Genomic DNA, 26,985 nt, shown 5'->3' with positions numbered 1-26,985 from the left:
TGCAAAAAAAAAAGTAATAATAAAGCATCAAATGTGGATGATAACCAGAGTAGTAAAAAGATTTATATTTTCAAATGGGCTCCACTTACCAAAGAATCGCCATTAAATATTTTGTAAAATTAAATCAATATAAAGAATGGAGTCAAAAATTGGTAAAAGTACTTTAGAAGTGTTAGATAAAATGTACTGGTAAACTAATTACATGTCTAATAAAAAATAATCTATTCAGCTCTTAGGAACAACAGCATAAGCTTTATTTTACCTGACATTTGTAGCATTGGGCACACACAATTATGCCTATAGCTATATAAGGAAAATGTTCATAAACATAGTGTTCCGTCTATTGCAAACCGCAGTTTGTAACAAGAAAGTGTGGCAATTCCTTGTAAAGCTACCTCCCTCCCAACATTTCTCACCCTCATTCCATCTCTACATTCAACCCTATCATTTTTTCTTCTCTCCTCTTTAGGAAACATTTATTTCTATGGGAGCCTTTCTTTATATTTGATCTTTACTAACAAGTTAACTTTAAGAAGCTTTCAATATCTACATCAGTTTCTCTTTCTGTTCCCCAGTTTTCATTTTCATTCTCTTTGTGCACATTTTTTCTTACTAGTTGAATTTACTGAATAGAATAAAAAATATACTGTGCATTTACTTGTGTCCAAGACACTGTACTAAGCTCTAAATAAAATACAGATGACCAAAATAGGCTCGTAACATTCTTGGGCATTTAAACCAGAAAGAAAAAGATATGCAAACCACTAAGTATAAGGAAGAATCACATAAACACCACTGTGTTCACTACTTCAAACTTTAAACATACACACACAAAAATGTAAAAACAAAGTTTAGAAGGGGTTTCATATGCTAACAACTGTATAAAAAGAGAAAGAAAACACACACACACACCCTCTCTCTCTCATTTGTATATGAGAAAATTATCTCCGGAATGATACACAAATTGTTAACACAAGTAACCTCCAGAAAGGGGACCAGGTGGTTGGAGCACCAGAGTGATAGAGCTTTTCAATGTACATCCTTTTCATCTTTTGAATTGTGAACCAAGTGAATTTATTATGTATTTGAACAAGTGAAATTAAAATGTCACTTTAGAACACAGTATATTAAGAGGGTTTTAATTTACACTGACAAAAAGTTGGCAGAAAACCAGTTCTACACCGCTGGAAAAAATAAATCCATTGCTCAGGACACCGGAAACCATATTCTGTTACAATTTCTGAAATGTATACTACATTTCATTAGTTAACCTCCCAAAAGTTGTATTCATAATATATTTTAATATGAAAATTAACATGTTAAAAATTAGTAAGTAAAAGGAATACACGAAATCCAGTCACCACTCAAAGGAAGTTATCCTTAAGATTTTCACTCTGGTTATTTAAGGTTGTTTTCTTTTTTAACTTTTAGATTTTTATAAATTATTAAATAAAATATAGATTCAAATCAACCATCTTGACTTTGCCTTAGTGGAATAACTTTTGGAATTTCAGAACTTTGACTTCTAGAATGAACAAACCTTAAAGGTACAATCTGTATTTAATGGGTCTGATATAAGTATAGCCAAAGTTTTGGATAATCACTATCTCAGAACCAACAAGAACATTCTGACCCCACCATTTGCTATCTGCGCTGTCAACAGTGTGGACAATTATTACTACATGGCACACAAACTACTAGAAGGATAAGAAAGAATTTTACTAAGGGAACTACCCATAATTTTATCACAAATTATGTAGAATAAAATGCTAATTATCTATCTTTTATCTAATTCACAATGAATAGCACTAGCAAAGCATAATAAACAACACAAAAAACTGTTAATTGCTCAAACTTTAGATAGTTAAATTTGTTCTGTTAAAATTAACAGAAGAAACAAATCTTGGCTATATTTTGATCTTCATACATTTATCCAAACTAAAAACTGAACTTGAAAAAATATCCACAAAAGAAAGGCCAGAATGGCCGGAATTTTAAGACAAAAGTCTAACACAGAGTAACCTCATCAATGAATCAACTCTTTATTAAAAATTTTATATGGGTGACCCTGTGAAAATAGTTTCAGGAATAAAAAAATGCAAACTCCTAAAAACCACCATATATAAAAACTTGAGTTGGGCCAAAAACAGAAATTCTCTCTGAAAAGCATCTTCTCAGTGGAAATCTGATTTAAACATTGTTTTCTTAAACATGGAGAAAACCCCTGTCAAAATCTGAAGGTTAAGGTAACAACAGGGTCCAAATGTCAGTGCCAAAATATTCTGTAACCAAGTATTAACTGACACTGACTGAATTATCTTTCAAACATTACTTTTGAAAGAATTTCTAATAACAATCCAAATACAATGGCAGAATAAGAGCAATATTCTTTCAGTTCTCTGAAAGTTGTACTAATTTTTATTTTCTCTTTTGTTCAACTTATTAACTGTTCATATGGTGGTTCTCAAACTATAAGGACCTCGAGGGACTTGTTAAAAATTCCAATTCTGGACCCTATCTCCAGAAATTCTGATTTAGATCCAGCGTAGGATCCAGGAATCTGCATTTTTAGCATGCATCCTGAATTAATTTTTTAATGCATTAGATTTGAGAATCACACCCTGTTCTAAAGATGGTCCTCTCTACTCAAATACATCCAAGGGAGAAAGGGAGACAAGGAGGCAGGAAGACAGAAAAAGACACAAAGACTGATTACAAACCTTTATATGTTGGAGCAGGTGGTGCTGTTGCCACTTTCCTGACCTTTGCTGTCACTGAGCTATCAACATTAACAACCATTACTGGATGGTCAATATGACCCAGATTCTGGCCCTGGTCATTTGTTTCTTCTGAGTGTTCCCACTGTTTCCTGATCCGCTCCTTGAGTTTTTCCAATTTAACATCATGTTGTCGCCGCTTTAGGATATCTAATCTTTGGGAATTACAGGTACTAGTAGAAGATGGAGAAGAATCAGTTAACCGTAACACTTTTGAATCAACATCACGGCCCATATAACATACAGAAGCCTTCAAAGTGTTCTCATTTCCTTTTGCTCTATTAGGCTTTTCTTCATCACTTCTCATAGGAGCTGCCATCTTAATCAAACATTCAGAATTCTGCAATGCATCAATTGTTGGTCGATCATTTAAAAATCTAACAACTGTATCATTGACGACAGATGATTGGGAGCTCTCAAAATCACAGCAATGTATATTCCGATCTTCCTGATTGTATATCATCCGGTTCCCACTCTCAGGCTTCTCTTCATTAACATCCACACAATATATATGCTTTGACTCTAAATGGCTGGGACTTATGTTGGACGGTGTACCATGGACTTCCCTGTTATTAAAAAATAATTAGCGTTGAATAAAGAGTACGAAAACCAGTCATACAAACTGAATAGAGAACTCTAAGCTAACATTAGAGACCTCAAAAGCCTAGAAGTTCCAGTAAGTTAAAAAAAACAAAATAACCATTACTACTATTAAAATTCAATGCTCAATGCCTCCTGTGTATCAAAGTTTAGATTATGGCAAATAATCTAAATCATAATCTGCATATTATAAAATAAGAAATATGCAAAAGAGGCATAGAGAGATTTCCTTAAGAACCCCAGAAAACAGGATTACAATCTGACTTTGCATATTCACTGGACACTATTACCAAAATGTACATTTTACTTCTCCATGAAATCTTAAGAACTAGGAAAAAAAAGTTCTCAAATTCTGACATTTCATATGTATAACTTCTAAATAATGTACCAAATTAGCAAATAGATTGGGAGTAGAAATAAAGTGGAAGTACAGTAAATATTTTCCTCCAAATAAATGTGGTTAGTAAAGTTTAACCTCTCTGAAACACAGACAACTTTTCTGGCAGCTTCAAATTATGTAAAGCATATCTAGAAACACCAGAATAAGCAAAGAAGACTGGACACAGCCAAAGTACATATCACAAAGTCCACATGTTCTCTACTCATAAAAACACTAGCAAAAGTATTCCTTCACAAACTATTTTTATTTTACATATCATTCTAATAAGTTATATTTTAGGAACAGAGCAGTTAATTAAAAGGGAGGTTAATGAAGACAAGCCTCAGCAGTAGGAAGAATACATGAAAAACTACCCAACAGGGACTTCCTTGGTGGCGCAGCAGTTAAGAATCTGTCTGCCAATGCAGGGGACACGGGTTCGATCCATGGTCTGGGAAGATCCCACATGCCGCGGAGCAACTAAGCCCATGCGCCACAGCTACTGAGCCTACACTCTAGAGCCCGTGAGCCACAACTACTGAGCCTGCGTGCCACAACTACTGAAGCCCGCACGCCCTGGAGCCCGCACACAGCAACTACTGAGCCCGCGAGCCACAACTGCCGAGCCCATGCTTCGCAACTACTGAAGCCCACACCCTCTGGGGTCTGGATGCTGCAACTACTGAGACCTGCGTGCCTAGAGCCCGTGCTCCACAACAAGAGAAGGCACCGCAATGAGAAGCCTGTGCACCTCAATGAAGAGTAGTCCCTGCTCGCCACAACTAGAGAAAGCCCGTGCGCAGCAACGAAGACCCAACACAGCCAAAAAATAAATAAATAAAATTTTTTTTTTTTTAAAGAAAAGAAAAAGAGAAACTACCCAACAAAGTTATAAAAGCAGATAAACAACCATCTGAACCTGCAAGGTCTGAAACAGTAGCATTTACCACATGTGGCAACTGAGCACTTGAATGTGGTTAGTCCAAACTGAGATGTGCCATAATGTAAATTACATACCAGATTTAAAAGATTTACAACAAAAAAGAATGCAAAACATCTTTGTGTGTGTGTATGTGACTACTAAAAATCTTTTAATTACATATGTGTGGTTCACATTAACAGTTCCATTGTAAGTACTGATCTAAATGTTTCATGTATAGGCATAAAACTCTAAATGCCACAAAAATTCTTAGAGTCATGACTCTATTACAGCATAATATGGTAATTTTGTATCTATCGTGAGTGCACGAGTGTGTGCATTTTTCTAAGGAGATAGTCCACAGCTTTCATCAGATTCTCACTGGGGTCCATGACCCAAAAAACATTAGACCCTGTTCTGAATGGCTGACTATTAAACAAGATGGGGGCTGAGAACTGGGTTCTGTAGCTTCTCTCTGTAGAGATCAAGACTAAATTCAATTATTTTCACTATCTTGACCAGACTGCAACAATTCACAGGTCTAAAATTAGCACATGCAGAGAATAAAATAAAGCATAAAATGGTAGGTTATCTACCATGCTTCAATCTTAAAAAGGGAAGAACTCACCAAAAAAAAAAAAATGTAATTTCACACAGTCTTTCAATCACTCACTCATTAAATATTCACTATACAGTTCTTTCAACTTTTCTATGAATATGAAAATTTTCATAATAAAATGTTGGAAAAAATATCTAGAATACTTAGTAAATGACAGGCACTAAGATAATGCTTTGAGAATAAGACAGATTTACAGTCATAGATAAACTAATGTAATGGGTAGATATGGAATCAAAATATAATGCAACATGAAAGTGCTCTAACAGAGGAAGCACAGAGGAAGGGTTAAATAAGCTGGAGAATGAACTGGGGTAGAAACAAATCTGGCAATGTTTCATACAGAAGGTGATAAAAGAAACTGAATAATTCATTTGTAGGAAACATATTTATTACAATGGCAGTGGTCTGGAGCAAATATTACTACTTCTCCTCCCCAAATATTCCATCTGTAAAAGAACAGAAAGTCAGCATTTCATAATATAAAAGATTTTGCTTTACCTTTTTGGAAAATGAAAAAGGTAATAATACTAGATCCAGAGTGCTATGAAAAACTGAGAAAATAAACTATACTCTTACTATAAATACTACAGATTAACTCTATTTGATAATTTTAAAAAAACAAAAAACAAAAACAAAACAAACAAACAAAAAAACACTAACCTGTAAGAAACCAAAGGTTCACGAAATTCCACACGATTAATTTTCTTTACGTTACTCTCCAGGGTGGTAGCTCTGAGAGGACTACGAGATTTCTCTTTTCGTGATTTAGAAGATTTGGAGGTTGGAGCATTAACCCAAGAATCATCCAGGTATCTACCATCTGAAGAAAAAGGAAATCTATGGGAACATATGATATAAAATACAACTGTCTCTGAATGCGGCTAGTATTTAAGAAAATAACTTAGGTATCTATTATTTCTGAAATCCCTGGTTGGATATTATATAAGTAGATGGGAAAAATTCAGGTTAAATTATTACAGTAACTCAACTTATGGAGAAAGACTATATTCTGAGCAAACAATGCAAAATAAAATTCTACATAAAAAATTCCTTTTTGTCAAAAGTTCTGACTCAAAAAAAAGAAGTATCAGATAAAACCCAACAGACTCACAGATTAATAAAAAAGAATCACAGTATCGGTGGAAAGTACTAACCTGCAGGTTTATCCCACTAATTATACAACCACAGAATTAAATATATGAAAGGTAACCAAAGAAAATATTTACACTGTGTCAATTCATGATAGTATCTTTAAGACAGATATTCCAATTTTGATTTTAAACCCCAACAAAAAAATATAAGTCTTAAGTCAACTAAATTTCAAAGTGATATACCTGTGAATTAAAAACAAAAAAGACATTATAACCCTAAAGGCTCAAAATCAAATTCTCATTAACAACAAATGAAAACTCACTGTCAAAGGCGATGCAGTGGTGCTAAGTCCCTGATCAAAAGATGGTGAAAATGTCATCTACGGTCACTGAATACAAGCCTGCTTCATAACTACTCAGTACCAAAGAAAAAAAAACTAAATGCTGATGAGGTATATAGTCTCTGACAAAAGAACAAGGAAATACATGGGACTATAAGAAGAAATTAAGTTGAAATAAAACATCAAAATTCATATTTAATATATTTATATCTTTGGAATTAACCTCATACATACCTTTTCTACTTATTTTTCTGGTAGCACTTGCAGAAGATTTCTTGGTATCCATGACAGAATCAAACACAGCTGTACTCGTAGGGGCTACTTCCAATTTGTTTTCAATGTGTCTCAGCTAAAATTTAAACACCATCAAAAGAAACAGGTTAATCCTGTAAATTAACCAGCTACCATCAATTTAAGTAGTTATTTAAAACTATATTGTCCAACACCTTTCTCCAAAGTAGAAAAAACTTAGGAATGCTTTATTTTAATTAAAAAAAATAGTTTTCCCATTATTTACCACTTAAGCTCTACTAACAACTGGCTCAATGCTGCCCAAATCTGGACAAGAAAATTAAAGAGTTTGTAGAACATCAAGGAGTTTCTATTTGTCCTGCTGACCTATTTTTTTTAATCGTTGAGTTTTTTAAAAGCAGTAAATTTTCTGACATTGTATGTTGTGTATCATTAAGCTACATATTTTGTGCATTTCTATATATTTTATGCATTTTACATGCAAAAATGAGGAAAAAACAATTCAGCTAGACTAAAATTTAGGACTATTCAAATAGCCACAACTTTTCTTTTTTTCTTCTTTTTTGGCTGCGTTGGATCTTCATTGCTGCGCGCGGGCTTTCTCTAGTTGCAACGAGCAGGGGCCACCTTTCACTGTGCTGCGCGGGCTTCTCACTGCAGTGGCTTCTCTTGTTGCAGAGCATGGGCTCTAGGCGCACGGGCTTCAGTAGTTGTGGCTTGCAGGCTCTAGAGCGCAGGCTCAGTAGTTGTGGTGCACGGGCTTAGTTGTTCTGCAGCATGTGGGATCTTCCCAGACTAGGGCTCAAACCCGTGTCCCCTGCATTGGCAGGTGGATTCTTAACCACTGCGTCACCAGGGAAGCCCACCACAATTTTTTATAGTTTTATATCTACAGAATAAGTTTCACAATAAGGACAAAATTCACAAGATAGAATTCAGGTTTCCATATGCTTTACAATTTAAGTCGACTTTTGATATTACCACCAATGATTTTAAAAAGCATTTTCCCCGTACATGCTTACAGGAGAAAACTTGAAAAAAACAGAAAACAGAAAAAAATAAAATTAAAATCATCAAAATTCCACCACACAGAGATAGAAACTTTGTGTACAATTCTGATTTATCTTCTTTCAGATTTTTGCAGTGCAATGTACTCACAAGATTGGAATAATCCTTTATATATTAATAGTTCTGTATCAGACGTTTTTCCCCATTTATATTATGAACCACTTATCCCTAAAAATTCTTTTTAAAAGCCCAATTATTTTTTTGGAAAACAACTATTAACAGTTCAGCTCTAAATTAGTTTAGCTCTAAATTAAACTGGGGATAGAAACTATTCCTATGTTATAGATGTACAATACTCATGTAGAAGAGAGAGAATATATACTGATTGCTGTATTCATGGGGCCAAAATTTGACTCTGCATTATGACCAAACCTAGGTTATAGTACCTTTTCCAGATTGATTTTCAAACCAGTTCAAAAGATTAGGGGACAGAAATCACCATATTCAGACAGTAAAGAAATAGATAATTCTAACTCAGGTAGAATACAAAAGAAAACAAACAAAATATATATTAGAAGAGTAATTTGCCTAGAAAGCAGATGAAAAAGAAAAAAAGGAAAAGGTCTCTCTTTGAAGAAGCTATGTATCACTTGCCAAATTTGGATTCCTAAACTCCAGACAAGACTGGACAGAACATAAATGAGAACATTTGCCCATAATCATGCTTTTTCAGCAGTACTAAGAGAAAAGAGACTGCTATTGCCACAAAAAAAGAGGAGGTAACTCACAGTCCACTCAAGGAAAAGCTGTTCCTTTCATTTCCTGACTCTGAGCCTTTTACATAGACACAGCCCCACCTTCTCAAATACATTCTATGTTTTAAATCTTCATCTCAACATACCAATTGAGCAAATTTATTAAAGCAGAATAAATAGTACAAATTATCTTAATCTTTTATATGCCATAGTGTTAATGTTTCTGATACTTAGTGTCTTAATTATTGCTTTACTGTCTAATAGTTGTCATTAATGTTCATTTTGTAACATATAGTATATAACTTCTTACAGAAATGTTTAACCTTATTTTCTTATCAAAAAAGCACTACAGAAAAAAATTGTAATCTATTCAATCACAACAGGCAATCAATTTTAGACTAGAAAGAAATAAATGGAACCTATAATTACTTACAGCAGCCTTGGTCTGAGAAAGTGCATCCCATGGTGTGGTTATATCTGCTGGGCAATATTGATATTTACTGAATTAGAATCTCTGAAGTGTACCTTGGAATCTGCATTTTAATAAGGTCCCAAATGCACTCAAAAGTTTGAGAATCACTTTATTAGGCAGAACTATTCCCCAGCAAGTGCTTTATCATATTGAGCCAAAACACGATTCCTCTCCCACCCTCTGAAGCCGAGCTTCCCAATATACGGTTTAGTTGTATTAGACACTGATCCCACTAGTCCTTAGGACAACTGGACTAACACCCCCCCCACCTACACCCCATCAGACATCTCTAACAATAAGCAGTATCCTCAGTTTATCCCAATGAGCTGAACAAATACAAAATATAGTATTGTACTGCATTTCATATTATGATATGAAAAGATTAGAAAACTACTCCAGACTTCAATCTACTAGTAGAAACAAGGTAACATCTATTTAGTCTTTCAGATTAACAGCCCTTCAAAGAGTTTAAGTCTATAAATTTTCCTCGAGTCATCCTTCTCTAGGATAGCTATTTTCATCTCCTCCAAATGCCCCTCATGTGACGTGATATCCAGATCCCTCACAAACCCAATAATCTTGCTCCAGATATACTCCAGTTTGTCAACGTCCCTCAAAAAATATCATGCCCTAAATTAAAGTTACCCCCAATGCATCATTAAAAAAAAAAAAAAAAAAGAGTTCAATGAGACTATTATTTTTGTTACCTGTGCACTACAGGTCTATAACTATATTGGGAGCTGCATGATATTTATTAACATTAAATCAGAATTTGTAAGATATTATATATAACTAATTTTACATATACTGATTCATTTTTAAAAAGGATGTTTTCCCTTACAAAACAGTTTACTATTGGGTGCCTTTGAATATAAGATATCTTGTATATTTAAAACAAAATTGAATTTTAAAAATTATTTATCCACTTGTTCTAAATCAAAGCATATGGATAATTTTCATTTACTGAATAGCCCAGAATTTTAGGCACATGACCTAAACAAATCATTAGGTTCAGTTTCAAAAAAAACCAAATCATACCTTGAACAGTATCCGTGCTTTGAGAGTTCCTTGGATTTGGTAAAGGCACCTCTTTTGATTTGCTGCTCCTCATCCTGCCAATTTACCTGCAATCACATCATTAGCATTCACTGAAAATCAATATTATAATATTAGTAAAGAAAATGCCCTATCTTGCCTTTCATGAAAGTCAGAAAAGAATTTTGTCATCTCTAAAAGTTGTATCTGTATTCTCTTAAGAGTTCCTGATAATCTAATAACTTTATTTTTGCTTGGAAAACTAAACCATTAAAAATTATATCATGGGCTTCCCTGATGACCCAGTGGTTAAGGATCTGCCTGCCAATGCAGGGGACATGGATTCGAGCCCTGGTCCGGGAAGATCCCACACGGCGCAGAGCAACTTAGCCCATGTGCCACAACTACTGAGCCTGCGCTCTAGAGGCCGCAAGCCACAACTACTGAGCCTGCGTACCACAACTACTGAAGTCTGCACGCCTAGAGCCTGTGCTCCTCAACAAGAGAAGCCACCGCAACGAGAAGCCCGCGCACCACAACAAAGAGTAGCCCCCGCTCATCGCAACTAGAGAAAGCCTGCACACAATAATGAAGACCCAACACAGCCAAAACTAAATAAATATTTTTTAAAAATTAAAAAAAAAAAAAAAAAGAGAATCCACCTGCCAATGCAGGGGACATGGGTTCGAGCCCTGGTCCAGGAAGATCCCACATGCCGTGGAGCAACTAAGCCCGTGCACCACAACTACTGAGCCCACATGCCACAACTACTGAAGCCTGCGCACCTAGAGCCTGTGCTCCACAACAAGAGAAGCAACCACAATGAGAAGCCTGCGCACTGCAACGAAGACTAGCCCTCACTTGCCGCAACTGGAGAAAGCCTGTGCGTAGCAACGAAGAACCAATGCAGCCAAAAATAGATAAATAAATAAAATATAAATAAATTTTAAAAAAACAAAAAAGAAGAGGAGCTTAATTTTCCTCTTGTTGAATGTAGGCTGGACTTAGTGGTTCACTTTTAACAAATCAAATGTGGTGGAAATGACAGTGTGACTTTCAAGACTAGGTCATAAAAGGCATTGCTTGTTCTCTCTCCCTCTCTCTTAAGGATCCAGCTGCCATGTCATGAGGACAGTCAAGCAGCCCTATGAAGAGGTCCATGTGGCAAAAAAAACTGAGGCTTCCTGCCTACAGCCATATGAGTGAACTATCCTGGAAGTGGAATTAGCCAGCAAGAGATTATCAATACAGAATTACGTCTCATTTTCTCTATTATAAATAACACTGAAATGAACATATTTGTGTACATTAATGCTCATTTGGATCACTTATCTAGAACAGGATCTACAAAGTGTGCTAAAACTGAACTAAAGAATGTACAGAACATGCTACTCTAGAGATCCAATGTTGAACTGTTTTCCAATTTACAATAACATGAACCCAACAGTTTCACTAATATATTTAAATATTAACTATGCTTTTTACTTTTGCTGATTACTAAGGAATATTAATTATATTCCTATTAGGGAAGAATATGGTTGCTTTAATTTGAATTTAGCAGATTGCTAGCAGGACTAAACATTCCACCATAGATCTTAATCTAAGTTCTTCATCTGTGAATTATCCTTTCTTGCCCTTCACCCACTTACCTACCAGGATATTAAAGTTTTTCTTATTGATTTGCTGAGTTCTTACATTATAAATATATTAAACCTTTGTCATATTTGATAAAAATAATTTTCTTCAATGTCTGTAAAGGCAGCTCAATATGGTGAATATTAAAGACCCTAATTTAAGAAAAGGAAAAGCCTACCTACTAAGTCCAAACATGTAAAACTAAAGGTATAATTAATTTTAAGGGAGTTATTTTCACCTATAGTAAACAATCCTGGTTTATAAATTTTTCAGAAAAAATTTTCAAAAATGTTCTAAAAATACAAATTTTCATAGATAATACAATATGACTCTAAGAAAAGTCAGTCTAGGTTTTTAAAAACAGACAGGGGTAGCAGAAAATCTAAAATCAACAAATATGCCAATAGTTAAAAAAGTTTCTAACCATATTGTAGAGAACAAAAGTACAGACACCAAGGGGGGAAAGCAGGGGTGGGGGGGTGGAATGAATTGGGAGATTGGGATTGACATATATACACTAATATGTATTAAATAGATAACTAATAAGAACCTGCTGCATAAAAAATTAAATAAAATTCAAAAAAAAAAAACAAAAATTAATGACAAAGAGCTATACTTCCAAAGATTAAGTGAAGATTTTTTTTTTTTTTTAATTTATTTTTGGCTGTGTTGGGTCTTCGTTTCTGTGCAAGGGCTTTCTCCAGTTGCGGCGAGTGGGGGCCACTCTTCATCACGGTGCGCGGGCCTCTCACTGTCACGGCCTCTCCCGCTGCGGAGCACAGGCTCCAGACGCGCAGGCTCAGTAGTTGTGGCTCACAGGCCTAGCCGCTCCGCAGCATGTGGGATCTTCCCGGACCGGGGCACGAACCTGTGTCCCCTGCATTGGCAGGCGGATTCCTAACCACTGCACCACCAGGGAAGTCCAAAGTGAAGATTTTATTTAAGTCCAACTCAGCAAAGAAAATTGGGTTCTTAATTATTATTTGGTATCTGTCATATAGATTCTTAATGGCTGCATTTTGTTATCTGGTAGTGAAATTTTACTGAAAGTAATTTTCTGAATGACTTGTATTCTATGACATATGAATTATTAAAAAATAAAGGTTAATTAATCAGACTTTACTGTATGTAACCAACACTGTGCATATTCCAATCTCTAGCAGCAATGCATATGTGAAAAGATGGTTCCTGCAGACTGTTTCAAACAGGGTACCTGGATTCAACTTGTGTTTTATATGTATGAGAAGTACACTACTTCATAAAACATAAAGTTTTTTTGTAATGAGAAAAAAATTTTCTAACCATAAAAACTTTAGTCAGCTACCAACACAGTTAAAAAAATTAACTCACTTTACTCTCCTTCTCACAAAGATACTTTTGGTCTAGCCAAGTGTCAAGTGATAACTAAACAAATATGAGTTATTCTACATTACTAAATAATCTGTCAATGATTTGACAAAAGTTTTCTTTGGGAAGACTTCACTTTACAACTAAAACTAGGGGCTTCCCTGGTGGCGCAGTGGTTGAGAATCCGCCTGCCAGTGCAGGGAACACGGGTTCGATCCCTGGTCCGGGAAGATCCCACATGCCGCGGAGCAACTAAGCTCGTGCGCCACAACTACTGAGCCTGTGCTCTAGAGCCCGTGAGCCACAACTACTGAGCCCACATGCTGCAACTACTGAAGCCCACGCACCTAGAGCCCGTGCTCTGCAGCAAGAGAAGCCACCGCAATGAGAAGCCCGCACACTGCAATGAAGAGTAGCCCCCGCTTGCCTCAATTAGAGAAAGCCCGCGCACAGCAACACAGACCCAACACAGCCAAAATAAATAAATAAAGTAAATAAATTAATTAAAAAAAAGAAAAACTAAAATAAGTGCAGGCTTCCGTGGTGGTGCAGTGGTTAAGAATCTGCCTGCCAATGCAGGGGACACGGGTTTGAGCCCTGGTCCGGGAAGATTCCCACATGCCACAGAGCAACTAAGCCTGTGCGCCACAACTACTGAGCCTGCACTCTAGAGCCCACGCACCACAGCTACTTAGCCTGCGTGCCACAACTACTGAGCCCGCGTGCCACAACTACTGAAGCCTGCGCGCCTACAGCCCTTGTTCTGCAACAAGAGAAGCCACCACAATGAGAAGCCCACGTACTGCAATGAAGAGTAGCCCCCGCTCACCGCAACTAGAGAAAGTCCGTGCGCAGCAATGAAGACCCAAAGCAGCCAAAAAAAAAAAAAAAAAAAAAATGACAACAATCATTTTAAACCAGAAGCCAAAATTACAGACCTCTAACACTCTGGGGGATGACCATGAGGGCAGTTAATAGGTAATAATCATAGCTAATATTTTCCGTGTTTCTTCTATGTGGGCCAAGGGCTATACTGTTTTCCAGACACTATTTCCAATCTCATGAGGCAACTATCCCTATATTCATTGTACTGATGAAGAAAGAGTATCAGACAGACTATGGAACTAGTCCAAGGTCATTCAGGTAGTAAGAGACAGAACTGGAAATTAAATCTAGATCTCTCTCTCTCTCTCAAACCTCTGAAAGCCTCTAATGGTCATTCATATAATGGCAGTTATTGGCATATAGATGGTATAGATGGTAGCCTTGGGCATAGGTGAGGTTACCCAGGGAGAAAGTATAGTTTTAGAGAAGAAAAGAGCCCAAGGTCAAACCCTCTTGCACCTCAAGATTTAAAAGAGAAGGACTAGCTAGCAAAGGAGATTGAGAAAGAGAAGTAGAGAGGAAGTGGAAATCAGAGTGTAGTGTATGGAAGCCAAGGGAAAAGAGTATTTCAAGAGAGTGGTCAAACATGCTGCCAAAACGCCAAGCAGGTTGAGGGCTTGTTATTTGAAAATGCCCATTAGGTTTAGAGATAAAGAGGTCTTTGGTGATTTTAGTGAGAGCTAAATGTGGAGAAATGGGGGTGGCAACCACACTGTAATTGTTTGAAGAATGACTGAAAAGTATCTTCTAAATGGAAACTGAATGTATTCAACCAATTTTTTTGAGAAGTTTGTGAAGGAAAAAGAGAGCAGTATGGAGGAGGGTGTTGGATTGAGGGTTTTTTGTGTTTGTTTTAAGTAAGAAGACTTAATCGATTAAGTATAAATGCTGATAGGAAGAATCCCAGGGAGGGGAGGAGGCTAGAGATACACGAGAGAAAATAAAATTGATAGTTGAAGTTTCTTGAGAGAACCTGGAGGCGAGGAAATCTTGAAACAGGCAAAGTATTCTTATAGTTCCTTCCCTCTAAAAGTTACTTTTTCTGTTCTTTTTCCATTTTCCCTATTTATGAACTCTTAGCCTACATAAGTAGAGGGCAATTTCTCAGCTCTGGTTAGTTTTCTCTGAGCCTTTGTACTTCTCTTATGAGGTGAATATTTGGGTGATTCATGAAGTGTGGACTCCTTGTTGGCTTTATGTTTGCTAGCAAGTAAATAGTTTTATGAAGTTGCATCCTTACTCGATTTATAGGTGTTCCTGCTTTTTACTTATATCACTTTTAACTGGATTCTTTTTATATCATTTATCATAGCTTTAGTGAAATTGTGTTTCCATTCTCTGTGGCAAATTAGAGTCATCCTTAGCTAACTTTTAGAAGTTAGCTGTCTGTCCCTCCCGTACCACCACTCCCCACTGCTTTTGCAGCCCTCTCCTTCCCATACGCACACATAAGCCATTTTCATATTTTGAGCCATTGTTTGGAGCTTTTATTTATATTTTACATGATGCAAATAGAACCCTGTCAAATATAGGTTCTTTTTTAGTTCTTGTGATATCCGACTTTAGTCTGAACAAAGCAGTATTGTTCATTTATGCTCTGACTTTTACATGAAACAACTTGTTTCTCTACAAGATGCCAGTTAAACTCACTGTAAAATGGACACTAAAATAAAACTCTTGAGTCACATAAATAACAAAAGTATTCCCAGGCTTTCTGAAAATTAAGTTCGCAGTATAGTAAGGAGGCAAAGTGCAAGACAGTGATATAGATCCTGTGTTACTGGTTTCTGAAACTATGGTCAGATCTTCTCTCTGATAACCTAACCCACATAACCAACTGCTTATTCAGAAATCTCAAAGACACATCAAACTCATCATCTCTAAAAGCCAAGTCATGATTATTCCCAAAAAACAAACTTGAGGTATTCCCTATCACACTCCAGTTGCACAAGCAAGAAATATCCACAAGAGGTGATTGATTATACTATATGACCTCTAAGATCCTTTTCCCCTTTGAATTTAATAATCTATACCACCAATTCTCAAGAGCGTGGTCCAGGCATCCTTGAGGGTCTACGAGACCCTTTCAAGAATGTCTTTAAGGGCTTCCCTGGTGGCGCAGTGGTTGAGAATCTGCCTGCCAATGCAAGGAACACGGGTTCGAGCCCTGGTCTGGGAGGATCCCACATGCCGCGGAGCAACTGGCCCCGTGAGCCACAATTACTGAGCCTGCGCGTCTGGAGCCTGTGCTCCGCAACAAGAGAGGCCGCGATGGTGAGAGGCCAGCGCACCGCGATGAAGAGTGGCCCCCGCTTGCCACAACTAGAGAAAGCCCTCGCACAGAAACGGAGACCCAACACAGCCATAAATAAATAAATAAATAAATAAATAAATAAATAAAAGACTTTCTCTCTATTTAAAAAAAAAAAGAATGTCTTTAAAATCAAAACTATTTCCATGATAATATTAAGACGTTATTTGTCTTTTTCACTCTCATTCTCTTGGGAGTGTGCATAGTGGAGTTTCCCAAAGGCTCCATGACATATGATATCACAACAGATTGAATACAGAAGCAGATATGAGAATCCAGATGTCTTCTATTAAGCCAGGCATTATAAAGATTTGAAAAATGTCAAACAATGCCACTCTTCTCACTAAATTTTTTTTTGTTTTGGAAAATATAGTTATTTTTTATTTTAAAAATTGTGTATTAATATGATACAGTTTATGGTTATTTTAAATAAACTAATAAATATGTTTAAAGTTTCTAATACAACAAATATCAACAGATATAGTCCACATAAAAGCTCTGAGTTTTCAATAACTCAAGAGTATAAAGTGTCTCCTTGACACCAAGAAGTTTGACAAACGCTGATCTATACCTATCATATGTATATACAAATAAGATATGACATTTTGAAATAGCCAATTCTCAAGTATCTTCTAGCAGCAAATTTTCCTTTCACATTTATTGACAGCGCTCTCATTCAGTCACATAGACTCATTCAGCTCAATTATTTATTGGGCTCCTACTATGTGCAGGTACTGGCGATAAAAAATGAAAGAAACGACTTCGCTCTGGCTCTCCCAGAGTCATTTTCCGTAACTTTGCTTCTGTTCTCTCATCTTTATCAGACCCGATGTAACAACAATCTATGCCTGAAAGGCTGAAAAGAAACAACCCTGCAACAGTCATACTATCTAGTCTCAATATAAAATGGACAAATTTAGTAGGGACCAGGCTAGGAAAAGTGGAAAACATTCCAGCTCTAAAACAGACCTACTACACTGTTCCATGAAAATTCTCAGAATAACCAATACTCCCATAATATGGTATACAAAAACAAATGACCTGAGAATTAGCCTCACCTCTTTTTACGTATAAAATACAAACCTCAACAACTACTTTTAACAATTAAGAATGACCTCCTATAATCCAGGAAACCCAGAAGAAACTATAACATCTGGCACCAGCTTGGCCTCTGGTGTATAGGAGGCTGGATAGGGATCACAAAGAACACAATGTCCCCCACTGATATGAAATGAAGAGCTAAACTAGAGCCTGACTAAAGGTACCCCTAGTCTTTTACTTAAAATACCTAAAAATAGGAGCCTATACTTTGTTTACCCTCTATCTAGTTATCCTGAATATTTACTCTTCTAAATTAATTTCAAGGAATATATCCCTATAAATGTGTCTTATAGGGCAAGTCAGGATTATTTTTTGTCCCAAAAGTATGAAATTTTCACTACAAAAGCTTCCCTGATACAGAAGAAACCGTTAACACTGGTTAACTCTGCAGAGAGGGACTGAGGATCCAGGAAAGGAAGCAGATTCTCCAGTGGATATGTTTTCGAATTTTTAAAAGCAGATGCATTTATCACGTTTTGAGGAAAAAAACAAGGAAAAATAATTTTGAGAAGTTTCCTTCAACATTCAATAACTTAGCTAATTTAGAGGCTGTTAAGGAAACAAATATAACAACTTTTTCTTTCACTGGAAGCCGCTGTATAGTTGCTCCCACTTTATCTTTCCTCTTACCTCCCCACCTCCATACTATTATTTACATATCTGTCTGTTACATGTCACTGTGGGGATGATGTTTTATTCCTCTTTATATCCCTAGTCCATGCACAGTACACAGCACCCACTAGGTGCTCCAGACCTGTCTGCTGAATGATTGTCCCATTGATAAATCTCAGAATCCAATTCTCAAATGCAAACAGGGCAAAAAAACCCCACAGGTATTTCATATAATATGAAGAGGTTAACCACTGGTAAGCAAAAAATTTCTTTCATGGTAACATGTAAAAAAACAGTAAGTAAAATAATAGTTATACATGTACATATGCATTTTATGTTTTAAAATAAGCCCAAAACTAAAAAGAAATTCTTTTAAAAAATACTCTTATTTTATAGATTTAGACATGAAAATCATGAATGAAATGAAGCCAGTTAAATGAAGACAGTGCTATTACTCATGAATGATTTTTAAATCTAGTTTTTAGGGACTTCCCTGGTGGCGCAGTGGTTAAGAATCCACCTGCCAATGCAGGGGAAATGGGTTCGAGCCCCAGTCCAGGAAGATCCCACATGCCGTGGAGCAACTAAGCCCGTGTGCCACAACTATTGAGCCTGCACTCTAGAGCCCGCGAGCCACAACTACTGAGCCTGAGCTCTAGAGCCCACAAGCCACAACTACTGAGCCCACGTGCCACAACTACTGAAGCCAGGGCGCCTAGAGCCCATGCTCCACAACAATAGAAGCCATCGCAATGAGAAGCCCACGCACCGCAACGAAGAGTAGACCCCGCTCACCACAACTAGAGAAAGCCTGCGCGCAGCAACAAAGACCCAACGCAGCCAAAAGTAAGTAAATAAACAAACAAACATGGTTGCTTAAGGAAAGTAGGATGTAGGTTTTAAAAAATCAATCAATCTAGTTTTTAAAAGGGAGAGACGCCATGATTCCAAAGGAGCTTTTACAAGTCCACTTACAACAACAACAAAAACTTTAAGTGGTTAACTTTTTAAAAAATCACCTAACCCCAAATTTATCAAAGATAAATCCGATTCTTCGGGTTGCAAAAATATCCTTCCATCTATAAAAAGATCTCCTTTACACCATTATTTCTCTATAGAATTTTAAATGATTCATCATACAAGAAAGCGTAGCATCTACACAACTTTTCAGAGATGCATCTATATTGTTTAAGTGTAGTCCAACTTCATTTATAACTAATCAGAGAACAAAGCATATTAGAGCTAGAAGTTAGGGGTCATCTAGTCTCATGTTTCTCAAATATGTAGTAATGGTACCATGTAGTAGATCAAAAAGAATCAATCTGGTAGGTTAGAGCCTGCATTTTTTAATGAAACCAAATAACATTGAATTGAAAATATCAGAGTGTATTGAAAGCAGCAAGGGTATTTTTTTAAGTGAAACTTTCATTTCATTTTGTATATAGATATATACATATCTATGTATATTATGTTCCCATGGAAAATCTATTTTTTACTGTGGGTGTCCTAGTCAAAAGAGTTCAAGAGGTTCCCAAGCTTTCTCAGTTCACAGAACCCTTAGTGTCTCAGTAATTTTTTCATAGTGCCCACAGGCCAAAAAAATATCTAACAGTTCCATTTATTAGGTAGTTAGGTCCATACAACCTAGTAAGTATTTATGTCCTAACAACTTAGTAGCAGCTTGAAAAATACATATAAATTAAAAGAAATCTTTTAATTACTAAATAACCACAATTACTTATTAATGGGATGTGTGCACCTAAAAGACATTACGTAATTTCTCAGACCTTGAAATCACTTTGGACACGGCCACTTTCATTTACTGTTTCACACTGATTTCTGCACAGAACTTTCTTTTAATCACAGCAACCCCCAAAACCTAGCTTTTTGAAGACTTAACTGTCACTGAAAGGAGTGTGGCACAATCTCATGCACAGTACCTCAAACTAATAGTTTAAGCAGTGGTCTCCCAGACGTCAAATATCCCACAGATAACCCACAGTTGTCAAATATTACAGTTTCCCTCAAAAATTTAAAAATATTCAACAGTGCCCATGTGAGTTTACTATGGTGCTCCCAGGTACCTCATGGCACAGTCTTGGGATCCTGGGTTTACAAAACACTGATCTAGCCTATGTGCTTACTTTGTAAATTAAGAAATAAGATGTAAGGTCACAAAGCTAGAATAAAAATAAATACGTTCATCAGGAATTTTCATAGATTAATTTTAACCTTCCATTAACAAAAGTTTTGAAACAGAATCTAATCATGTGATATTCTGTGGATGAACTCTGTAGCTCTCTGAAAAACTATATTCAAAACTACATTATGTGACTGTACAATAGTAGAAAAATTCTGCCTCGATATTTTCTTTTTCAGAAAAAAGTTTCAAAAATGATAATGCCACTTACAATAAACAACACAAAAGTGCCTAAAGTAAAGAAAAAAGGAAAGTCATCCACTCTCCCAGCGATAAACACAGCTAATAGTTTAATGTCTATCCTTACAGAGCCTTTCCTATGCACATACAAAATCAAAACAAAATCAAACTACATTTCTTTGCCTATGTGTTTGTTTTAACACGGAATCATATTGCACAGTGTAGTGCAACTTATTTTTCTCACTCAATATTATATCATGAACATTCTTCCTTGTCAGAACATAATAATAATTACAAACACCTATGTGGTACTTACTTAGGGCTTAAATATTAACTCATTTAATTCTCACAACAGCCCTGTCAGGTGACAACTATAATTATATTCACTTTATAGATGAGTTTAAGTAACCTGCTAATGGTCACAGCTAATAAATGGTTAGGATTTGAACCCAGAAAGTTGGCTGCATGGTCCCTGTGCTCAAAGAAACACTCAGCTACTTCTCATCAAGTGAATGTATCTATCCCTCAATCTATTAACAAGTGCATTGTATATCACAGCATAAATATACTATAATTTTAACTATTCCCCTACCAACAGACATTTAGGATTTTTTTTTGTTACTTATAAATGTTGTAGACATTTATCTGTAATAATGCTAAAATGAACATCCTTGTAGATTTGTTCTAGTGCTCTTGTGTTAAAATTTCTGCAAGGTAAACTCCTAAAAATGAAATGACTCTATCAAAGAATATGTGCACTTTTAATTTTGATAGGTGATGCCAAATTTCCTTCCAGAAACAGTTGTACCAATTTATAGTCCCAATGACAGAGGAGAAGTTTGAAATTCATATTTAGGTTAAAAAATATTTTGGGGGGCTTCCCTGGTGGCGCAGCGGTTAAGAACCCACCTGTCACTGCAGGGGACACGGGTTTAGCCCTGGTCCGGGAAGATCCCACATGCCACGGAGCAACTAAGCCTATGTGCCGTAACTACTGAGCCTGCGCTCTAGAGCCCAGAAGCCACAACTACTGAGCCCACATGCCACAACTACTGAAGCCCATGCGCCTGGAGCCCATGCTCCGCAACAACAGAAGCCACCGCAATGAGAAGCCTGCACATCGCAACGAAGAGTAGCCCCCGCTCACCGCCAACTAGAGAAGGCCCGCGCGCAGCAACGAAGATCCAACACAGCCAAAAATAAATAAATAAATAAATAAATAAATATTTGATTCACGAAAAGTGAGGCCTGTTTTTTGAGTTTTTAGTTAACAAATAGAAGAGATTGCCGGTTGTTCACAATTATCCTCTGATTTGATAATTATCTTCATATTAAACAAATGTAGACTTCACAGCTGTATAGTGGAGTCTTCATCCAGTTATGAAATCAACTATGGGTGAGATATTTCCTCCATATGACCTCTGTCTACTTACATATAAAACGTGGGAATTGACTAGCTAGCCTTTAAGATTTAAAACTCCCAATGTTATAATTAAAAGAGACTTAAAATTATTACAAGCCTGTAATTATAGTACTAGTATAACAGGTCAGGGTCTTAAAGCTTCCATTTTCTTTAAATTACAGTAACTATTGCCAGAACATCTAAGCAAATCATTAAAATAGTCAATAAAGTTTTCAGGATCTACCTGTGGCTTATTCTCAGCAGCTTTTTAATCCCTGTCTGTCATTCCCCTGCTACCTAGCAAACTTGACTTTATCTATGGACTATATTCCTAAGAAGAGTTGATGTGTGCCTAGGAACCATGAACTAGTGTTTTGTTTTGTTTAAATACTATGCCAAGACCACTTTCTAGTCAATTTATTCAGCCAATATTTATTGACTATTTTACTATGTGCTAGGCACTGGGTGCACAACAGTTAATAGACAATCTCTGCCATCATGGAACTTACACACTAGACAAGAAAGGCAAATAATAACCCAAAGTAACCACTAGCAAATGTGAAGTTATACTTGTGATAACGAACAAAAATATTAATGCAAGAAAACCTATGCAATCTTTTGATTATTCAGGTTTTTGGAGCGATTTGTGACACTAGAAATTGACTTTGTAAAAAAAAGTCAATAAAGAAAATTACTTCACAACTTGCCCCACAAGGCAAAAATAGCAATCACAAGTAGAGATGGCAAGTTAAATTTTTAAATCATCAATTCTATAATAAAATCACCAAGATGTCCCTACTTTTCAGTTATGCTGCTGACCATGTGGCTTGAATATTTGTTTTAGCTAACCAAGAATATAAACGATTTGAAGTACTAAAGATGACAGAACTCTGAGTATCCAAACAAAATGAGAGACGACAAATTAACTACAATTTCTTAAGAACACTGTTCAAGCAAAAAGTACATATAGAAGTAGAGCAATTCACTACAATAATTCATGGCTTGTTACTAATTAACATAATGCTATGAAAATACTAATGTTTTTAAAGTACTGACAGTTATCCACATAAGGAACTAGTAGCTTGTCACAATCTTTTAGATTTTAAAAAACCAAATGCCAGAAGTATCTATATTAATATTCAATTTTAAATAAAACTAATTCTATGACGTTAACTAGACGTGATCACTTCGCAATAAATACAAAGATCGAATCATTATGCTATACGCCTGAAACCAGTATGTCAATTATACCTCAATAAAAATAAAGAAAAATTTTAAAGTCTTAGATCATCTGTGGAAATAAGACCATCATTCACATAAATAAATGAACTTCCTTGTTCATTTATTTATTCCCTGTCAATTTCCACAACTGCAAAATAAGGACATTTGTCAAATCTACCTCACAAAATTGCTATGAGGACTAAATAATTTATGTAGAGGCACACCAAAAAATGATGTAAGTTATTTTAGACAGCAGTTTCTTTTTGCTCCCACTATAACTTACAGCGATTTCACAAACAACAAAATTCGTTAGATAGGGACTTCATCTCCTTTCTTCTGACCATGATATGGTAAAAGTGTTATAAAATGGGCAAAAGACTAGCAATCAGACCATTAGAAAAAAATTCTAAACTTCATAACTCATAAATTGATTACCCCACAGGAGGCTGGCTGTTCAAGTATTAATGCTCTTACATAACACTACGCACCAATATATCTCAGAGAATCAGAGAAATTCTTCCACATATGTATGAAACTGTTTACATATTATAACGCACCATTATTACAAACACAAGTCCTGCTACTCACTATGAAAAGTTGAGATACACATGTATTTATCCACACATACAATGTATTCTAGCTTGATGTTTATCTTTCTGATTAAAGTATCTTAAATTCAATGCAATGACGGTTCAATGGTTCAGATTTATTTTATTACACTGAATGGAGTTTGTAAATTTAGCACACCAAAACTAATTATTACATACCCATGGGCTTAAAGCAACTTCTACCATAGGTCTAACAACCAATCCCCCAAAGTCACAATCTCATGTTATTAGCAGCATATTGCCTTGTTTAAACACAATATTTTAAACTAAGAAATTTTTAAAATGGAGAGTATTTTATCATCGCTCTACAAACCTTTTCAAGTTCTTACTAGGTCTGCCTAAAATAGCCATTCTTTAAAAACCCTTAAAATACAGGGCTGGAGGAGGTATCGTTAACATGGCAACATAACCATTAACGACTTTTTCAAATTCAAAACAAGGATCACCATCAAAACAAAACAATCAGGTGGAGTACAGACGTGGATACTGATCACTATTCCTGACAACGTGTTTTTTCCTATATGGAGGATTTGCTGCTACACAAAAACCACATCAAAATCTATACCTATGTGCAACTTCCTATCCGAAAAGCCAGCCAAATTCCAACCCATATTTGTGACATTAGCTAAATATCATTTAGCATGTTAGGCCACACTTCAAAGAGGGCAGGGGAAAATACTGACAACTTTCAAAGCGTACAAGCTTTTTAAATCTCCCCCTACATCACTTGTGAATAAATGGACAGACTACATTCAGCAGCTGCCAGAGAAGAAGAAGATCAAAGTTTTCCCTATGCTTGAAAATGTTTATCCCCACCAAAAAGGAACAGAAACTAGTCATCCTTGCCACTGGAGCCAGTTCCCCGGAATTTCCCAAAAAAGCCTGATATCCAAATGAAGAAGGGACACTTCTCCGGAGAGCAAAGGCGAGAGGTATCTCACACCTTTCGCAGAAGAGAGGAGGGGCGAGGGAGGGGGGACAGGCACTGGCAGGTAAGGAAGGAAATCCCGTCTACCGCAGGCACCGGTGGGACCTGAAACCGAGGTCTCAGAATGGCCCTCCTAGCAAAGCCTAGGACCCAGGGAGGCTCCTCGAGGGGGACGCCAGACTGGGCCAGGGCTCCTGGCGCCCCGCCCCGCCTCCCTCGCCGCCGCCGCGGACCCGGGACCGCGGACAGAGGCAGCGAAGGCTAAGCGAGCATCCGCGGTCCCAGCCAGGTCCTCCCGCAGCTCACCTGAGAGTGTCGCCTCCGCCCTCGGCCCCCACGGTGCATCCCGCGGGGCCTGGCGGAGGGTGCAGTGACGCCGCCCCGACCGGCCCCAGGGCTGCCCGGCCTGGCCTCCCCGCTCCGGGGACGCACCGGGTGCCCGCCTCGCACCGGCTCCCGGGATCCGCCGGTCTGCAGAGAAGGAAGGAGAGGCGGAAAGGCTGCCTCCCCTCCCCCACAGCAAGCCACCCCCTGAGCTGCGGCTCTCTGCAGTTCCCTCTGGCGCAGGTCTGGCCCGGCTCCCCCGCCCGGGAGTCACTTCAGCAGCGGCAGCCCAGTCGCCATTACAGCCCAACAACTGACACGGAGGAGGAGCGGCGCCAGTGGCGGTGGCGGCGGCGCGAGGCAGGGCGGGAGCAGTGGGGGGGGGGGGCGGGGGGGGGGGTGTCCAGGCAAAACTCGCGAGAACTGTCCCGAGTCGGTTCCAGAGGAATGCAACCTTCGGTTAGGGCCATGCTAAGTGTGGCCAAAAGGCGAGTGTGAGATAAAACGAGGAGAGGAAGCTCGAGGGCGCCATGTTTGGTGTGGCGAAGGTTGAGCCTTGCAGGTCTTGGGAGGAGCCAAAGTAGATCCGCAGCGGAGACCTTCCCCTCACTCCCCGCTCCCCCCCCTCTTTCATCTAACTGGGCCTTCTGGCTACGCATTTCACCCCCGGCCGAAAAAAACAAGCTGAGGCTATGACAGGGATGAGCTCGAAGTCTGAAAATTGCAGCTTCTCAGTGTTTACGATGTTTCACCAGTTGTCCAAATAAATCTTCTGTACCCCAGTTTCAGAGTAATTGCAGCTCTGCGGCGGCGGCAGTTACCCACTGCTGGCACTGTGGCCGTTTCATTCGCGAGAGTTACAATTCTGTTCAGCATGCACCCTGTCTAGTGGCTTAAGACTCCAGAGCAAGTAAAACGGAGTTTCCTCCCCTTAGGTGTTGGCATTGATATAACTGTGCTTTAAGAGACTTTATGATCACCATATCGTCTACCATCCTTATCCACTTTCCCCAATCCCTGCATGGTGAATTCTATGATCTGTCAAGACTTAGCTTAAATGACATCTCTTTTGCAAATAATGCCACCTTCTGCTAGGTGCTCACTGCAAACAAGCTCTCCACCCGTCACTTTCCTCCACCTTCTGAACTCATATAGCTATTTATCCAGAGACTGTTTCTCGTCTTGAGGACTCTTTTTTTTCTCTTCTCTTTATACACCAACAGGGCCTAGCATAGTAACTGGAACATTGTAGGTGCTCAATAAATGCTTGTCGAGTGGATCTTAATAAAAGCTGGAGGCAGTAACTGCCCCCCCTCTCTTAGGGCCTATAGCTGTGCCTGAATAGGAGGTAAATGGATGTACAAAAATCCTGCACATATGTAAAATGTGTACTGTGTCTCCAGGAAGCTGTGCTGGGTGGAAAAACAGGAAATGTGGGTATCCCAGTGGTGCAAGTGGTAGCAAGAAAAACAACATAAGGAAAGAGTTAAGTTTTCCCCAACCTTTCTATGTAAAGCAGTGGGATAGATGCTTTTCATGTTATTTTACTGAATTTATTCAACCATCTTATTAAGTATTATACTCATTTTGTTAAAGTGCTGAAAAGCGAAGTAATTTGCCCAATATTCCACCATGAATAAAAAGCAGGTGTAAAATTTGAGGTCTCCCTTACTCCAAAGGCTATTTATATTTTTTTCACCCCCATGCTACCCCCCTGGGCAACAGAGAAAACACCAAAATTCCTGTCACTGTGTGGGGAGCAATGCTATCCTCATATCAGCCTATGCACGATTTCTACCCCTTATACCTTGTACTGATCTTTGGCCTCTCCTTCACTTTGAAAATAACTTCGACACATCAGTCCCTCTCCTTTTCAACATCCTATAACTCCTATTGTTTATACCCTACAGGTTGGCTCCTGAGTATATTGTTTTGTACTGTTTGCTCTTTCATGAGTGTAATTAATCTCTTGAACAAGATTGG

General features: G+C 37.6%; 1 protein-coding gene across 5 annotated transcripts in view; it reads right to left on the bottom strand.

The window, feature by feature from the left end:
* The window catches only part of CEP350 (centrosomal protein 350), a 136,986-nt gene extending 111,673 nt beyond the window's left edge, over positions 1-25,313 (bottom strand). For 2 of the 5 annotated variants that reach the window (XM_068541344.1, XM_068541348.1), the window contains exons 1-6: positions 24,985-25,313; positions 10,252-10,337; positions 9,175-9,221; positions 6,961-7,075; positions 5,955-6,114; positions 2,721-3,343 (exon numbers count right to left, since the gene is read on the bottom strand). In XM_068541344.1, coding sequence (XP_068397445.1) covers positions 2,721-3,343; positions 5,955-6,114; positions 6,961-7,075; positions 9,175-9,221; positions 10,252-10,324 — 1,018 coding nt within the window. In that variant the 5' untranslated portion in view covers positions 10,325-10,337; positions 24,985-25,313. The remainder of the gene's footprint in view (positions 1-2,720; positions 3,344-5,954; positions 6,115-6,960; positions 7,076-9,174; positions 9,222-10,251; positions 10,338-24,984) is intronic. The other 3 variants (XM_068541346.1, XM_068541345.1, XM_068541347.1) reach the window with 3 other exon arrangements.
* Between the last annotated feature and the right edge of the window lie 1,672 nt (positions 25,314-26,985).

This window comes from Eschrichtius robustus, chromosome 3, assembly GCF_028021215.1.
Source record: "Eschrichtius robustus isolate mEscRob2 chromosome 3, mEscRob2.pri, whole genome shotgun sequence".
Lineage (NCBI taxonomy): Eukaryota > Metazoa > Chordata > Mammalia > Artiodactyla > Eschrichtiidae > Eschrichtius > Eschrichtius robustus.
The sequence above is the reverse complement of the archived record's forward strand: the minus strand, read 5'-3'. Positions and strand labels throughout refer to the sequence as shown.